At 43.1% G+C, this 19,164-nt stretch overlaps 1 protein-coding gene across 3 annotated transcripts in view; it reads left to right on the plus strand.

Annotated features, from left to right (window-relative positions):
• Positions 1 to 3,831: 3,831 nt before the first annotated feature.
• Positions 3,832 to 19,164, plus strand: part of RSPO3 (R-spondin 3) — a 91,068-nt gene continuing 75,735 nt past the window's right edge. For 2 of the 3 annotated variants that reach the window (XM_070496359.1, XM_070496358.1), the window contains exon 1: positions 6,349 to 6,826. In XM_070496359.1, coding sequence (XP_070352460.1) covers positions 6,505 to 6,826 — 322 coding nt within the window. In that variant the 5' untranslated portion in view covers positions 6,349 to 6,504. Of the gene's footprint in view, positions 4,486 to 6,348; positions 6,827 to 19,164 lie in introns of those variants that run through there. The other variant, XM_014853320.3, reaches the window with a different exon arrangement.

Genomic DNA, 19,164 nt, shown 5'->3' on the forward strand with positions numbered 1-19,164 from the left:
ATCATTTAGTTGAATTTCCTCATTTTTCAGATGAAGAAACCTGAAACACAGTAACAGAGAACAAAGACTCACCTTGATTTCCTAGATTGCTAATCTAGTCCCTTCAAAGCAACACACACCCTCTTTTAATATCCAAGATCTATAATCAAACAAAATTTTCTGAGGCGTTAAATTCTTCATATTAAATACTACTGGATATTCACTTTTATATGACCCCAGTTATTAACTGTGAAAGAAAGGAGTTTTTAAAAATACGCACACCAAACAGTGCTCACCATAATTTCATGTGTCCCATAATTTTATCTGAGAGGAAGAACATTCTTTCTTGTTGACAGAAAGTAATCCATCATGGGCCTTGATTTTCTTAATGTTACATAACCATTTAATCATTTTAAAAATTGCTATAATAATTCTGTCTCCTTTATTTCTCTCTCTAAAAATAGTAGTTGTCTTTCATCTACTAATTTTAATGGTTTTTAAATACTGCCGTCTGCTTTATATTTCAGGGATGACTTCTAGCTGCGTCAGTTACATGGATCCCGCCAGCAGTACCCTGTTTGACTCACTCACTCAGATGCCTCCAGATCTGAGTAACTGGAGAGCTGAGCATTTTCAGGATCTGCATGTTAGCTCTGTGGTATAATGACTGATGTCAGCCTGAACTTTGCCAAACATCTCTCATCACTACTAGTTATACCCCTTTCTAAGCTATTGGGCTTGCTCTCTCTTTCTGGAGCACACTCCCTTTCACATATTTGCAGTATAGATTCAACAATATGACAATCATTTTCTTTCCTTAAAGTGCCACTGCTGCAATGGACAAAAATAACTTATTACTGTTGTCACAGCCTGGTGGGGGAGGTGGTAAAAGAGAGACGAGAAGTTGCAGTAACTAGTCTGGATGTGTTTAATCTCCTCTCTTTGTCCAAAATGATTCTATTCTCCTGGCCCAACTCTTAAACTCCTGGTTATCCAAACTCTCTGGGACTTTCATGTTTTCTGGAGAAAAATAACAAGCAAATGTTGACTTCTATGGTGAGCCTATAGTTTTTAACTTGCTTTAGGCCCAGGCCCTGGAATCCATTGCCAGCCACGGGCTTCTGTGAGTGTTGTTTTCTTGATTAAAAAAAAAAAGTAATACATTGCACAAAATAGGCCATGGCATGCTTTCTATAAGTATCTAGGACAGTTGAGGGAATGCAAGCCTCAGCCAAGCAAGTAAACACACATTTAATAGTACGGTAACATGGATCAGGAAAACGTTATTCTGAAGCACAGCGTCAAGAGAGAAAGAATACACTCGCCGTTTATTTAATGTTTTCCTTATGTTTCCTCAGAAGAGCACTTATTCCTTGACAAGCTTTTCCTGCCCACTGCATCTAGTACTTCTTTCTTGGGATGGCTCAAGGACTCTAGCTTCTCACCGTGTTTATTTATTTACACTGCCATTCCTGTTCTCATCCAAACTAACATATGTCTGCACAACACACAGTGAAAAGTAAATGTCTTTCTTCGTGTTCATTTCCCTGAAGTTGTTCACCAAATTGGTTTTGTACATCCCTCTTGCAATCTCACCCCATCCAGCTCAAGTATCCCGGATTAGACAGGCCCTCTCTGGAGTCCTTTTCAAAGGGAGCCTCCCACAGCCTTTAAATCCCCCATGCTTTATGGTGCAGATATTCAAAATCTGAGGTATTAAGTAAGAGGGAAAGCAACTGACAGGGACAGGCACAGAAAATAGAGTAGCTTCTTTTTTGGATAATCATTATTGGAATTGTCCTGTTATCTGTAACTTTTCTGGTTCAAAGTGATAAATTCAGTCATTTGCAACTGGACATTACGCAGCAGATAAAGGAGGGGAGCGTGTGTGTGTGTGTGATGTACCGAAAAGACAGTTTCACCATAGAAAGAGGCATGTTGCAAATGGGAATTCTTGAAAACAAGCCCAAAATCATAATCTTGATGGGGTTATTGTCTTCCCCATAATGTCAAATCTAAAGAAAACTTTTCCTACCTTCAAAATTCCAATACAAGTATGCAAGGTAATAAATGACATTCAATTAAGAGATTAGCATGGAAAGACCAGTCTCTCAGATTTTAATTTTTAGCACTTTGACAAGAATGCATACTGCATGTTCTCTTCCTTTCACATCCAGGCCATTTCATCCCCCAAGTCCTCACTTTGGGGATGTATAACAACTACATCATTGAAGACTTCAGAGTCATACAACAATTTAAAGCAGTGCAAATGTGTAAAATGGGATGGATAGGGGCAATAACCTTTTTTTCTCCTCTCATTTATCAACACATAAATTGAAGGCAATCCAGCAACATGGGTTACAAATGGAAGAAAGAGAGAGAAATACAAATCTTATGTCTTTTCCCAGAAAGGCTTTCGCTATTTTCTAAACCCAAATTATTTGAGCATAAGAATTAACAAGGTGTCTATGAATCAGGGACTGTTTCAAAATGACCTTGGCAGTTTGGGGCTGTGTAAAACTGGAGTGCTACAGAATGTACTCCTTCAGATATTCTGTCACATACAACACATAGGACAAGTTTACATGAAAATCATTTGGAGGGGCTTGTGCCTTTCAACTGAATACTTCTTCAACAACTCCTGGAAGCCCATCGACTTGTACTAACGGAGAAAAGAGGTGGGAAGCTTACCATTAACTAATAGTAGGGTGCGCATCGCTCAGAACTGCCTGCCCTCTGTGGTCCCACCCCCTGGTTGACCACTGAATCTTATTTTCCGCTGCCAGGGGGCCCCCACTTGCTCTGGGAACAGAAGGAAGTACTGGGCCCTCCCTGCCTCCCCCAAGACTGGGAAAAATCTTTCCAAATATCATTCCCAGTCCCCTAGATAAGAAACCAAATTGTACAACAGATTCTCTCAGGAAGATAGGGAGACAGAGGGTGAGACAGAAACCGCCCAGCGGAAGCAAGCTGACTACGGAGGGAACTGCCTGAGCGAAGGAGGACTCTTCCAGAGCCGCAGCAAAGGCTCAGTTTGGAAGTCAGCCGCAGCACAATTGAATTTCCAATGGGACAGTCCCGAGCGCACACACCTCCGGAGCCTCCCCTCTCCAGGCAGGTAACCTGCGGCCGAGCTGACCCTCAGCGCCCACTGAGCTTCCTCCAGACCACCCGCCCAGCGCCCAAGTGCAGTTACTTTTATTGAAAGAAAAGGAGAAAAGCCACACAGGAGGGGCTCAGGAAACTGAACAGGAGTCCGCAGCCAGAAACCCTCCAGCGATCTGCCAAGGGGGCGACGAGCGAGCTGCCCAAGATCCAGCCGTAGCGCGCCGGCGCCGGGGTTGGTAGCACAGGGGCGCAGGGGCGCAAGGCCACCGCCAGCCGCGTGCGCCCAGCCTGAGGTGGAGGCGATCAGCGGGACTCGGGAGTGGGGGCGGGGGTCTCGTGCCCCGCTGGACCTTCGGTCCTAACACTCCCAGCCGGAGCGCGCCCACCTCTCCCCGGGAGAGCTGCCCTTTTGAGGGGCTCCTCTCGGCGCGCAGTGCCTCCCCCACTGTCCCCGGCTCATGTTCTCCCGCCTTCTTTGCAGTGTCCAGAGATGCTCCGCTGCAGACCCGGGACCCCTTAGGCGCCTCTTCCCGTCCCTCTGCCAAATCGTAACGCCTGTACTTTTCCAGCTCCCTCTTTCCCTCTTGAAATTGAAAGTTATTGAGGTCGCTCAGGGTTGTTGCTCCAGCAGTTTCCTTCCCCGCCCCCGAGCTCCCCCCGCCCCCCGCAGCCATACCCCCTCTCCCCTCCCTCGCTGGTCCTTCCCTCCCTCTCTCCCTCCCTCCCTCCTCCCCTCTGGGGTGCTCCTGAGAGCCCAACCCAACACTGGAGCGGCTCCTGCTCGCGAACGGCAGAAGCAGCTCGGGGTCTCTCCTCCGCCCCTTGGCCATGGCCGCGGCGCCCACGGCGCCCGCTCCCCTGCGCTCCCCGGGCCCCCGCCGTTGCCGCCGCAGCCGCCGCCACCTCTGAGCCCCAGGGGCCGTCGCCGCCGCCGCCCGCCCGGATCCCGCCCGCGGCCGCCGCCGCCGCGCACCATGCTACCTGCGGCCGCCCCGGCGAGGCCGCGCGCTGCTCCCGGAACCCTCGCTCGCGGCGTTGACAGCCACCCCTGCGGAGCTGCCGCGGTTCAGGGCTTGGACAATTTGAAAGTACAATAGTTGGTTTCCCTCTCCACCCGACCCGCTTCGTTTGCCATCCCAGCACGCCTGTCTATCGGATCTGAGTGGAGAAGTTGTCCGCTGCTTGGGTTCTCTCTCTTGCTCTCTCTCTACACGCCTTACACCTCCATATATTTCTGAAACATTCAATATAATTAATCACAAGCAAAAGGAGAAAAGGAAAGGAAACATTACTGGGTTACTATGCACTTGCGACTGATTTCTTGGTTTTTTATCATTTTGAACTTTATGGAATACATCGGCAGCCAAAACGCCTCGCGGGGAAGGCGCCAGCGAAGAAGTAAGTGCAGGGGTTTTTACGCGTTTGCTTCCTCCCGCCGCGTTCACCTGTCGGGTCGCTGTGCCTGTCCTGAGTCCGCTCCCAGCGGCAGCGGTCCCCCAGCCTTGCACCCCACGCCTCCGACAAGAGGTAACAGTGTGGGCTCCGGTGTGGACGGTGTCCTTCACGCCTTCCACCCCGCGCCGCTTTCTTCCCCGGCATCCTTGCCGGTGCCAGAGTCGCGCGGCCCCGACGCTAAGGTGGCTCCCGCCCCCTCGTAACTTAAGGTTCGCGGAGAAGTTCCGTCCTTGGTTAGACCAGCTCTCGGGATCTGCGCTTGCCTTCCGAGACGCAGACGGGGGCCTCGCGCCCCAGGCATCCCGGACGCCTGGCCCGCGGCATGCCCCGACCACCGAGTCAACGCCTGGGTAGGCGCGGTCGCGGCGCCCGCTCACCTCGCATGGCCGGCTCGCGTGGGGAGACCCGGCTGCGCTCGGGTGCGGAAGAGCTGGCCCGCCAGCCGGGGACCAGCGAGCCGGGGCCTGCGCGGTGCTCCCCCAGCCACGCGCGGCCGGAGTAGAGGGGCGCGCGAGGCGCTCAAGGTTCGCGTGCCTGCGCGCTTGCGGAGCCGCTCGCGGTCCCACTCCCGGGGTCTGACTGCCGAGCCCCGCCGCTGGGAGCCGGAGGTGCCGGGTTTCCAGTTACAATCTTGCCTGTCACGCGTGAGCGCTTTTACCATCTCAGGCCCTTTCAAGTGTGTCCCCTGGGGCAGACCCATACTGAGGGTGGGGTTCCCCCTAAAGACTCGCGCTCGCCTCCTCGCTGCCCCTTATCCTGACTCCTGGTACTTGGAAGGCTGGCTTGTGAAGGTTTCTTGAGACAGAGTCCTGGCTGGGATTAAACGGACACCCCCAGAGCACCCTCAACCCGGGTGGGTCTGTCTGAAAGGCGGCGTCTTCCAGAGAAGAGGGAACAGACACGAGAAGGCCACCTCTCCTGCTCCAGGGCAGCCCGGCGGCGCGCTGGGGTCTCTGCCGGCCTGGGGAGTTCCCTCGCAAAGAGCAGAGCCGGGCTCGACCCTGGCTCCAGTGGAGGGGACGCTGGTGGGGACAGGGAGGGAGAAACCTCCGCGGAGCTCGCAGGTCGTAGCGAGCGATGCTGTTGTCTTGGCCCCTCGGAGCTCCCCGGCGGGGGAGCAGAGGACGGTTGGCAGCGCCCGGTCATGTGCACCGAGCCCATTCGGAGCGCCTGCCGCGAGGCCCCTCGGGGCAGGCAGGTTGCCGCGTAGAGGACACAGCATAGGTTTGTGTGAGATGGAGATTTAGCGATCGCTTCCCCGCCGCTGTTCGTCTCTGCCCTGCCCCTGGACGGAAGGGTCCCCTGAAAGCTCCCTTTGTGCCGCTCGCCTGGGGCAGACAAGGTTTGATTCTCCTGAAAATTACCTTTAAAAAACATGGCTGGGCCGGAGCGCCAGGGGCTCCGGCCGGCCTCACTGCTTCTGGGATCGCGTAGCAGGGGGCAGGAGGACCCAAGCTAAACATGTCAGGGCGTCCGATTTATTATTCTTGGCCTCTGAATGGTTTGTATTCTTCGGAACTCCACCCACACTTTCACTCAAGTCGTGCGGCCGCCTTACAGAAGGAGCGGCCCCCGGCTCGAGCCTTGCCCTCGCGCCTGGTGGTCTCCGCCTCCTCTCCTTGCAGGGTCTGGCGGGGAAATTGAGCCACAGGTCGGTGAGGAAAGGGATGCCAAGAACAAGCGCAGCCTCCTGCTTTCCATCGCTCTTCCAGCCTGTGCCCACTCGGCGGCCACAACCCATTCCCTCCTTCACCCCACGGACGACCCCCGGGCCAGGAGCTGGGGCGGGTCCTGAACTTCAGTGTTAGTGGTGTCTCCGATTGCAGTTTTGGGGACTCTGTTTCCGAAGGAAGACACTGGAAAGAAAGCTGGCTATCCGTTCGTTCCCATCTCCCCCAGCGAGGATAACGGTTCGGGAAGCCGCCCGGGGACCCTGTCCCCGAGGCTGCGGGGAGCAGCGGGATGGTGCACCTCCAGGCTGGGGCTAGAGAGGAATCGCCGAGTCAAAAGGCGAACTGCTTTTCGACCTGCCTTACGAGTCTCAAGGCCAAGTCAAAGGCGCCCTCTGGTTGTGTAGCCAGGAATAAGAAAAGGAGTCGGTGGAATTGGGTTGAAATTCCAATTATTCTGTGGGAGTGGGGCTGGGAGAGAGCTCCTGTTGCAGTGGCTGCTCCCTGCTGCTTCGCACTTGAATCTGCCTTTGCGGCTGGGTTTGCTGATGAAATCCTGGGAGAGGGGCGACCCCTTGCGTCCTCCGAGGAGACAGACGAGACTCTCTTGGCAGGTGCAGGACGGTTTTTGGAGAATGGGGAAGGGTTAAATGGTGAGGAGAGATCTTCGTTAAAGGTCCCTAAATTCAAGGTCAAATTGCATTTGCATGTGCTTGTTTCTTTGGAAATCTCTGAAAGAAATGTATAAAAAACCCCTTTCTCTAATAGGGACTCAGAAAAGGTTTTTAAAATGAAAAATAAGGTAGTAGTCAAAAGAATATTAGAAAGAGGCGGTCTTTCCTATTTTTCCTTCAAGAGACAACTAAAGTGAATATTTAAGAGTATCCCTCTGGTCCGTACGTAGTGAAGTAGCTTTGCTTTCCTAAACTTTTAAAATCACAGCTAACAATATGAAAGAGAGAAAATTAAGGTGTAAGAACTATTGTTCAAAGTTTTTTAAGTGGTCTCTTGAATGTTTCTGTCAAAAAAGATATTTATTTGCAGTGTTAAATCTTGTCAAGTGTAAGGAACCATGGCCAATCCTCAGCTATAGTAGATAAAGCCCTATCAGTGTTCTCCTGTTTCCTTGCAACAACGCTTATACCATTTGTCTCTGCTTTGTTGCAAACTAGTGATCTTGTTTCCTCTTGTAAAAGAAAGATTTTAAACAGGAGTTTTGGGCCTTAAAAACTTTCTATTGAGTTATAGGTGAATAAATGCACAATAACTTTCTTACCTATTTGGATTCATATACAGCTCCTAGAGATAACTAAACTGAATTCAAGATAAAAATGAAAGGCAATCCTTATTCAGAAATCCCCAGCCAGCAATGTTTTCAGAGGTAAGCCTTAGCTTTAAGTACCAGATGCTAAATCAAGAAGGCCGAGCACAGTTTTTAACTCATTTTCATCTCAGACGTTGCAACTTGGTACTATCAGCTTCTGGATTCCAGGTTATGTGCTAATAAAATTAAAGGTCATATTTGACATAATAATAGGAACCACAATACCTTACTATTGCACTGATGTTCACTTGAATTATTCACTTGGGGCCTTAAAAAGCCACTTGAAGTAGAGAAGCAGGTATTAATATACCCATTTTACAGAAAAAGAACCTGAGAAAGAGAGACTAAGTAATCTATATAACGCCATACAGCTAGTAAGTGGAACTCGTCTCCTGCTATTTATAATATATGCTGATCTGTGTCATAGAGAAGATGCCAGGTGTGTTAAATATTATACCTGATGGTCTCCAGACCATCACTTATTCAATATATTTCGAGAATAAGCTGCTCTAGTTGACTGGAAATTTTTGAACTGATATTTATATGTATTATACATAAGTGACCAATGTCAAAGAATTAAATACCTAATGGTAATAGTGAAGCTTGCTAAATATAACATTATTTGATTATTCCAAAGACATTGCAGGATCATATTATGCCAGAAGACTATTGTTAGAAACATCGCATGCCAGTGGAGTATCCTTTTTATTTGATGCCATCTATTAATTGGGTTTTAATTGTTTCGATTCCAAAAAAATGAAAGTTTGAGAAGTCATTGTACACATAATAATTACAAAGCACCTATTGCAAAATCTATAAAACTATTTAAAGTCTGGGGGCCGGCCCGTGGCCGAGTGGTTAAGTTCACGCGCTCCACTTTGGCCCAGGGTTTCACTGGTTTGGATCCTGGGTGTGGATGTGGCACCTCTCACCACGCCATGCTGAGGCAGCGTCCCACATAGCACAACCAGAAGCACTCACAACTGGAATATACTGCTATGTACTGGGGGGCTTTGGGGAAAAGAAAAAAGAAAAAAAAAAGATGAAGAAAATTAGCAATAGTTGTTAGCTCAATCTTTAAAAATCTTTAAAAAAAAAAACTAAAGTCTTTCATGAAGATGTCTGAAATACAGGAGTAAGAATACAAGGAAAATAATTTTGATCATAATAAAATCAAAAGTGGTTTATTGAGATCTACTGGTCATTGCTCAGAGCATGACATTATTTCACATGTTGAGCCATTCTTTGAGAGTTTAGGTGAGTATATTGCTAATCCTGGAAAATGACAAGTTACCTTTAAGAGAGGAAAATCTTTCATTCTACTATGCACTTTGTAATATTAATTTTGAATGAAAGTATGGTTTGGATATTGGCTACAAACCCGTCTACTTTTGTCGCCAGTCTACCTTGTTTTTGAGAGAAACAGTGTTTTCCAGATGGAGACATGAGTAAAATTTGCTGGAGAAAGTATATTCTGCAACATATCATGATATCTGTATGAAGCAAAGCCACAAATTCAAAGTCTTAGGCAGTAGTGGTAATATCAAAATGCAAGAAAATACATTTATTTTTTTGACTTCTAATTTAATTTTCACTACTCTATCAGAGTTGTTTCTAAAATGTCCCTTTTTATACTATTTTAATTCTTTATTACTTCAATAGAAGGATTTTACTAAGAACATTAAGAATGATAATTTTAAAATATTTTCTCTTTAGTCCCAAGTTATTGTATGTAAAGTAATTGAGAATATAAGAGTGTGACAGTGGTTTAATGTCACCATTTCAATATTCCTTTAAGCATGAAATCTGAACAGTATTTCAGCGTGTAAGTAGATAAGTTTTGCTAAATCATTTTTCCATTAAATATTTTCCTGGCATTTAATAATCTACAAATTGAGTCCCCAGAAGGCGATGAATGGAAATTACAACATGTAGTTAAATTTGATTTTCAAGTTATTATGGGGAAACCCTTGCCACATTACTACAAACCAAATTTATTGGTCATCTGATCCTTTTAGACTATTTGAATCTGCACACAGATCTGCAGATTGCTACTAAATATCCAAAGCATTTTCTAGCTAAATGGTTAATCGTTTTAAAAAATGCAATAGTTCTTTTAAATCCTATTTAGTATTGATAAAATACTATGGAGAGTTCTCCGTACCCTATGTAGAGTTAAGATGAAATGATCCCTCTGCAATCATAAGAATGAACTATCAAAAAATAAAACTATTCTACATGTAGTCATTTACCAAACCATCTTTCCTCTGTCTCTATCCAAATGTCCCATTTGCACATTGTTCTAACCTCTCTTTCCACTTCCTCACTATTCACCCACCCCACCCCCCAAAAATCCTTTTCCAAGTAGTGAATTCTTGAAATGCCATCAGAGTGGGTATTATATTTCATGAAATGTAAGAATCAACTTTGGTTGCCATTAGGAAAACATCATTCAGTTTTGAGAGCATGGTAAGGATCATGCAAGACAGTGTGTTGAAATTATGTTTTACTTGGTTAAGACTATTTCTTCTCCTAACAGTGCATTGTATGCTTGCATTCTTTTGAGAGTGATCATTTGAAAAAGTGTTGCGTCATAAATTATATAGATTTTTTTGCCTTGCTTTTGATTTCAAGGAAAAATGTGAATTGCTTTTTTGATTGTGAGGTTTAAAATGATTGGATTATCTTCATATTTACCGTCTGTTGGACAACACAGTAAGTTCGAAATTCTTTGCAATTATACCTTAACGCAATATATAAAGTATAAAATATACATCTGTAAACCATGCTGCTCACTTTTTCTATTTAATTCCACTAATCAGATCTTTCCATTTAGGAATATTACCAGCATTCTCATTAAAGTGCTCATCCAGCAATACTGAAAGGAATGGAATGTTCCATTCTCAAGGATTGTGGGGGTGCTGAGAATACTTACCATCTAAGTGCCATTGAGTGCTAAGAAATCCCATTTTCTGCTCCAAAGGTGTTTCAACAACATGAAACTTTTAAGCAAAATACCTGAATTATTTTCGCATGTGAAGTTTGATAATTTCTAAATTTCACTTAAAAAAATATGGTTGCAGGTGCTTCTTATCTGATAAGAGCATTTCTGCTTTAGTTGCAATCTTGGCAAGGGACCTAGTTACCATCTGCTGTCACTAAAGCTCTTCTAGAAGTTTTTTAGAGAAAACTCTATGGTACTAAAGAATATTATTGCCCAATTAAATATGTATTTGGTAGCTTTCAACTATCTTTATGCTTTACGTAAGAATCTAATCCAGTCTTCAAAACACTACCTTATTAGGGTTCCATCTGACCTTTAAGAATTTGATGAATAGCAAGTATCATAAGTTTATGGTAGAGACTGAGACCTAAGAAGCCATTGAGGGAGACTCTCTCATGCACGCTGGGAAAATTAGACTGAGAAGTAAAAGACCTGGATTCTCCATCCTGCACTGCTGCTAAAATCTGGATAACCCAGGAAGGTCCCTTTACCCACTAGGCTGCAGTGCCTCATAAGTGAAATGAGGTGGTTGCTCAAAACTATAGATCTAAGTGATTGCTATAGTCTCTTCAATTTTTAATCTTTTGGTATGTGAACATAAATCATGACTAGGGAGTCCTTCTAAACTTAGTCATATTATTCAACAAAGTATAGTGGATAACAATTAAGAATGCAAACAAATATAAGGATTCATTTATTGTAAGTAAATTCATCAAATAAAGATTAACTAATAAGTAATTTATCAAAGTAGAGAATAAATTAATGATGATATTCCCCTCACTCACAATTTCTAGTGCCTGAAAACCAGTGTCATAGCATTGATCAGCATACTCAGTCAACAGCAGGTCCAGCATGTCCTTGGGCTTAGAGGCACAGGGATCTGGTTTGGAATGCCAGTTGGAGAGATGCTTCAGAGCTCTCCTACCATGACAGGCTTTCAGAAGCTGCCTGTGCTGGGCTGGAAGTGGTAATTACAATAGCCCAGCTTTAAGGTAATAAGGCCCTGTGCTGTGACAGTGACTGATTGAGCAAGAGAGTACACACCGCTGATAAATGATTAAATCAATAGGTCTTGCCAACTAATTGGATATGAAGGGAAAAGAGGAGGAGGGCTGTATTTGGCATTAAACTTTGGAATGTAAGGACCCAGGTCTGGGTGACTGGAAAAATGATGGAAATAAACAAAAAGGCAAGAAAGTGGGAGAAGCTGATTTGGTAGGAAACATTTTTCTTTTGAGCTATCTTTATTTGGAGGGCCGGCAGGACATTTAGTAAGTCAGAATCAAAGTTTCAGAGAGTGTCAGGGGCTGAAGATAAGTATTTTAGAGTCACTCACATAAAGGGGATAATTGAATGCATGAGGTAAAACCTAGTGGTGCCTTGTTTATTGATATCGACAGTGTTTGTAGTGCTGACATTGAGATTTACCGGTAATATCAAAATCCGAGCATTACATTAAGGTATTTTATCTATTTTAAAGAGTCAAATATATCATTCGCAACTGTTGTTTTTCATTTTTATAATACTCTCCATATTATATAAGAGAATAGTAACTGATGCCGTGAGCTGAAGGTTCACGTTGCTACATCTTCCACCTGAAGCTCCTACTTGGAAGTCTCATCACCTGTGGGACTATATGACTTTGCCACAGATCATAGGACACTTGAAAAACTTTATGGCAATGAAAGATAAGTTTCCTTAAGCTGTAAACCTGTTTCTTTTATGTGGTTCCATTTGGACCTAGCATCTACTCAGAACAGTGGCATTCTACTTTCAAGCAGATTTCCCTGTAAACTGCTCTCTTATGATAAGAGAATCCCAGGAAGGGATGAAACGTGAAGGAACCCAGGCCATCTACACGGTGTGTGGCTTGCATCTACAACATCCCCACTGAGTCATTTTCTGGCCTCAGTAACAACCAGGACCCGTGCCCTCTCTCTCTACTCCTGTTCAATTTGGGCTTTCTGTATCAGAAGCAAGTTATGTTTTCTAGTGTGTCTATTCTCTCCCTTGTTCGTTTCTGAGTTCTTGGCAATGGGCGTGGGATTAGATTTAGTTACCTTAAAACATCTTTCTAAAATGAATACACGATAATGCAATGCACTATATTCACTCCCAAAAATTGTCCTCAGAAAACTAGCTGGTAAGCATATTCATAATTATACCCCAATACAAAGCACATTCCTGAGAGTAAGTGGTAAAGCAGCCCCCATTTTATAACCACATAATACAAACCACCACCACACAATATAAAATAACAGAATTTGTGAGCTGCTTACTTTAGAACACTGTTTTCTTAACATATGCTTGATAAGTTGGTCAGAAAAAGAGTAGCTGGTTTCTCATTGTTATGTTCTCCTCTCATCCAAAGGGATCTCACAGATATGAACACAGTCATCTTGACAAAGGCTGTCATATAAGGAGAGGAGGTATCAGTCACATTTTGCCAATAAGAGGTAAAATGTTACGCCAAAGTCGGTGTAAATGCCTCCTGGTAAACTACAGCTTCGGAATTCTCAGAGCCACTGTTCTATTCACATACATTTTATTTTAATATACATTTATATTTGTTTGTTACAGTGAGTATTGTGATAATGATTATTATTTAAATGACTGCCATGTTTTAATTATCTATGAGTGCCAGACTCTGTATTTGAGGCTTTTGTAAAGATTCTCTCATTTAGTCCTCACACCCACCCTGTAAGGAAGGTGCCAACAGTCCCACATAAGTTGCCCGAGATCACTCAAAAATGAGGTGGTGGACCTGGGCTTCCAGCCCAGATGTGATTCCAAAGCCCACGTCCCGCCTTGACCTCTTCACACCACCTCGACTGTCGGGATTTTAGTACTCTCCCCCACATCTCTTTGTCTTCTCTATCCTTTATCCTCTCTTTCCTTAAATCTGCCCTATTGATGGTTTTTAAACATAAAATTGGCTGATTCTTTTTTCATTAGAAGCCACAGAATAGCACAGTTTGCATGAAATACTCTAAGATTAATCTTCCCATCTCCACTGTGCATATCCAAGGGAAGATTAATTTAGACATGAGGATGTGAGCACAGTCTATAATTTTGCAGTCAAATATCAAAATCTTTTTTGCATAGTTTATAACCGCAATAGATATTTCCCTGGCTGGCTTTTGTTATCCAGAAAAGTTATCTTTAGGGTGCTTCATAAAATTTGTTATTTATGCTACTTTTACCATGAGCATTAACAGTAACCTCCACTCCAAAGTTTTGCTTTATGGATCTTGGTAGAGTGATTTTCAACCCTGAGTTCAAATGAGAATCACCTGGCGATCTTTAAAAGCAAACCAGTGCCAGACTCCACCCTAAACCAAATGAAACTGTCTCTGGGAATGGGGCCTGGACATCTGTATTTTCAAAAGTAGTCCTGGTAATTCTAACTTGTAGCAAGACTGAGAACTACTGTTGGAGCCTTGATTGAAGAATGCCTGTTATGGCTGAGCACCTGTTGAAAACAATGCCAATTTCATGAGAGTTAGACAGACAAAATAGACTTGTGTGGACTGTGATAAGGATGAGCTATATGTCATTTGAACAGATAGTAGTTTAAAATATAAAGCAATAGCCCCATATTGTTTATCAATAAAGTATTGTTAAACTTGTGGTGCTGACTAGTGCAAACAAGACCATCTGATGTAGAGTTGTTACTGCCAAAGGGTCTAAGAAAAAGAGAGCAAAGTGTCCACAGTAGGACAAGATAGTGACTGTGACAGATACTGCTTGCCAGAACAGAGGCAGTCAGGGCTGAGTGTATACCGTGGGTGAGGGAGGGAGGAAACAGGATAACTGTAGAAGATGGGATATCAGCTATACCACAAATTTTTTTCAAAGCTACTTAATAATACACAACTGTTTTCACGGCTTACCAGATGCTTGGTAACATGCCCTAGAGTCCTCTTTGTTTTTAGGAAAAACGTGATGATTAGAAAACTGCCTAACAAGAAGTAAACATCTCTTTCTTTTATAGTTTCTACAATTCCTGACTAACTAGAGTGACTACTGGTGATCAGTAAAACTACTATAAATAGCATAGTTTTAACTCTATCTTAATGGGTTAAGGTTTGCGGTAGGTTGTTTATTCGTGAGCTTACTGTTTTTACTTCTCTCCTAATGTGCTCTTCTTTGGGTGGCTATCTTCATTAAATCTTGTTTATTATTATGTTCTAGTTCGTGAAGGATTTTCAAACCTTGTCATAAGCCAGGGAAGCTCCGTGTAAAAGTGAAGTGGAAGTGCGGACTTCCTGTCAGACTTCATTCTGCTTGTTAAGGGGGCTCCTTGGGAGAATCAGGGTTCCAGTGAGTCACTAGGCCAAATCCCAATAACTACAATTGCCAAAAGTAATTAGACTGAGGAAAGCCAGGCTCCTTGGGAGGAGGGTCATCCCAGCACGCTTGAGCCATTGCTCCACGGTCAGACCTCGTTACTTGTCCCTAAGGGTTGGGAGCGATCATGAGTTACAGAGAGCAGGAAATCCACCAGAAAACAATACTTTTCCACCCATTTTTTTTTCCTCAATAGGTTATTCACCCTAAGCCTGCAAGAGATGGAAATATGCCGCCGGTATATGTGCACAGTTCACGTCACTATCATCTTATAAACCACCTCATCTGCCTGCTTAAGTGCAGATGCACGCACAGAGCTCCTGCTGGCATCATTGCAAGGTCTGCTCCTCCCTCCTGAGCAGATAAAAAGAACCCAAGGAATTTAGTCTGAGTCTTTGTAAGAGAAGTGTCTGATCAGGATGGAAAGGGAAGGGATCCTTGTAAATATCCTAAGGTCAATTTAGATATAATATTACTGAAGTACATTTGGAAAGAAGAAAATAGTAGTACATTACCCCAGGAAAAAAAGAGTTCTAAAACCTCTCGAGTTAGGAAATGGCCAAGAGCAAACTTACGATTTCAGGATGAAAACAATACTATTTAGAAATATGGTGCTGTTAAGTAGCTAAGTAGACATTATCAATAACTAAGTGGTCCTCGATTGTTAAACTTTCAATATGCTAGAAATTAGAAGATTGTTTAATCTTTCTCTAGGAAAATATTCAAGTAGCACAAATATATCTGGACTTTAATAATCTAAGTGAAAGTTTGTCTTTGAAATTATTGGCATTGCCTCAAATACCCAGGAAGGGTACACTGTCACCTCATGTGATGGCTCTTTAATGGAACAAAGACACAAAATTCTCATTGATCACTGTCCTTAATGTGATTTCACATTATGATTCAGATGACTTCGGCAGATTTCAATACTCCTGTGACCTTAGACTACTAGCTCTCTTTGTTTAAACATGTGGATGGGTGATACTGCTTATTTTAAATCCACCGAGAGGCAGGCAGGCAGGCAGGCAGATTCTTTTTCTGGCCAGCCTCCTCTGGCAACTGGCACTCTCCAGGTAACATTTAGCAAATAAACCCCGACCTCGTGTGCTGTGCACATCTGAGAGTTATAATAACCTGCTCTCGATATGACCAATTTGATGGAACTATATATTTACTTTTCCTCAGTCTTTCATTTGACCATGAGTAATCCAAGAATAGGAGAATCTTAATTTTTGGAAACTTAACAGCAAAACTGTGACCTGTGTTTACTTGTATCACTACCTTTTGATGGCATTAATTTATGCCATGAAATACAAAAGATATAGGCAAATGCTGCTTGACCACAAACTAAATGAGCACGTAGTGAGCAGCTGAATATTTGTTTCTTACAGAATTCAGTCTTGTTTTCCAATTTATGACCAATTTATTGATATAAGTCTGAAAGGCCCCTCACTACTGTTTGGTAGCAAGAAATAAAGTCCAAAGATGGTACCTTAGCCCCTTTGGCCTCAATTTACCCACTCATTTCATGCCATTGTCAAGATGGTAACTCTTAGCCCCCTCTACAAAAACTAATATAATTTAGAAGAGGCAGTCTCTCTTTCCTATAGCACATTTATAGGACATCCACCCACCTTTCCAGCTCTGTCCAGAGCTTGATGTAGATCCAAGCTTTTAACATAGATCAGTGGGATTCCCTTGGAAGCCAACTAGGCTTGCAGGATCATGTCAATGCATACTTGGCCCTAGTACAATCAATAGTATGTGCCATTCCACCCAGCACGGAGCCTCTAGGACCCAGCCCTGATTCATGTGTGTTTTCAGACTTGTGAGCATTATGTGCTCACACCTCAAAGTTTAATTTCTAACAGAATAAGGGAGAGCTCCAGGAAGATCTCCAAACTATTTCAGGCTACTGCTACCATCTTCAGCAGCCATGTGGACATATCACTGACACGCCAGGAATTCATTATAAACTGTTGGCCTTTGAACTTAATATATTACCCATACTATAAATGGAGAGCTTACAATCCCAGAAACCTTTGTGTAACAGTTTTTAACCAAACGGCTTAATTCATAGGCTGTGGAGCAGAAGTGCTGTCATTCATCAGATAGGAACACATTTCAAATGAAAATTGCCAAGATTTTCCAGTGCAGGATATTTTCTCCTCCCTTCCTAGCCCAAACTCACCTCCTCATCCACTCCCCAAATTCTAAACCACTACTAAGATGAGTTCAAGAGTCTTAATTTTAGAATCTTCTAAAGAAAAAGCAAACACACAGACAGCCTAGTTAATTTATAACACACTGCTGCATTTATCTTGGCATTTATCTTGGCAGATTTCAATTCTCTCCTGTCTAACTAACTCTTGCATGCTGACTCTCACTCAGCAACTCATGCGAGTAAGTCATTTCTATATATTAAGTGCCTCGAGGGCTATTGCAGAGAATAAGTTTGGTGTTTCTTCACACTTCTTGTACAAGTTTCTTTCCTCATACACAATTTATTTACTGGGTCTCTGAAACCTAAATAATCCCTTTACTTTAAACCTGAAGCAAATGGGGAGTCATTTTTACAAGAGCAATAAACGAAAGTGGCTGTTCAGATACTTTACTTGAATTGGTCTGCACACTGAAGTACCTTTTTGTTAATACAAACCTTTCATGTTCTAGCAAGCAGCTCCCTGAAATTCTAGGACTGCTTAAAATTATACGACCAGGGACCAGGAATCTCCCCTCCCCTCCACGCCAGCCCCCAGCTCCTGGGAGTTTGCCAGCAATTTTGCAGGATTCATTCTGACAACTGTTCTGGTGTAAATATTTAGAGAAATCCTTTCCATTAGAGATTAAACAAAGTGTAAGTAACTGTTCGTAAATGATAGATCTTATTAATGTTTGCAACAGCAGGCCATATGCTATCGGATGCACAGATTCCAATACTGTACACAGGAGAAAAGACGAGGGGAAAAAGAATCAAGACAGGAATTAGATTGAATTGTATGTAATCTGAGCTGCAAAACATTATTTTAAGTTATCACGATAGAGATGACACGTTTTAATGTGCACAGAATGTAGGGGAAATGAGTTCACTTAAATTGAAAATAGTAAAAGTTTGCTCCTGGTGTTTTAATGGTTTAAAAAAGGTGAGGGGTAATTACAGATCTTTTTATCACCATGCCAATATAATGCAGTTCTGAGCTGTTTCTCCATATTCCCACCAAAATGAAGTAATACGTCTGAGATCCTATCTGATGTAAGCTCTAGTTTCCATATTATTATTTAAGAACTATTAAAAGGGATAATGGCAGGCTTCTAATGCTTATATCAAATATCACTTGTTAAGATAGGGTGGTACCCTTGCCTCAAGGGGTGGAAGCTCACCACTGTTCCACTTCTGTGCTTTGCTGTTTGTATGGCGTTTTCAAGTGTTTGTTATATACTAGGGGCCTACACACCTAACTAATTTAGAGCATCGGAGGTTTCACTGACTGAATTTCAAATTAATTCTGCAGTATTAATGATTACTGTGATCCTTGACTAGAAAAGGTCTACCTCCTTTAGACAAGTGTTTCCTTCTTCCCTGAGGATTTAAGGTCTACACAAAAATATAAGAAGCTGTGAATTTGAATTCAGTTTCTTTATTAACAAGTCACAATCTGAGATTTCTCATTAGCATATGCAATTTTTTCTTCTTTACAGGAGTAGGATTTTTTTTTTACTTTACACTAGGATTTTTTTTTTTCCTGTGGAAAAGCATTTTAGAAAAAGGATGCCATGCAAATAATGCTGATAAAATATCTACAATGGGATTTTCCTCCTCCTTGTTTTGCTTCAAACATCTGATAACAATAGTTCACTGCTGAGTCTCCAACTGAATCCCACTTGAATCCTGCATTTGTTCATGATTTAGCAAAGAAAATAATAAAAGGTGACTTAAGCAAGATGAGCTGGAAACTTTATAAGCTTCATTGCAGGAGAAGAACATCTTTCTAATTGCCTTTTTAGCGTCTAGATTTTCTTGAGTTTGGGCTATAGCTAGAGAAAGCCCACAATAGGGGGCAGGTGGATTTGATTTATAATTAATACTCTGCTGTATCATTTAGACAAATCATTTAGTCTGTGATTCAGTCGCATTCACTATAGAATGGGACTCATAATCTTTCATTTGTCTAAAAGCAGGAGACATCTTGAAGCGCCTCCAACAGTAAGATCAAGAGCTTTCCATTTTCTTCATGTAGCATGATCTAACCTTAGATAGTCAAAACTTCAAGAAT

This window comes from Equus asinus, chromosome 24 (genome assembly GCF_041296235.1).
Source record: "Equus asinus isolate D_3611 breed Donkey chromosome 24, EquAss-T2T_v2, whole genome shotgun sequence".
In the NCBI taxonomy this organism is placed as follows: domain Eukaryota; kingdom Metazoa; phylum Chordata; class Mammalia; order Perissodactyla; family Equidae; genus Equus; species Equus asinus.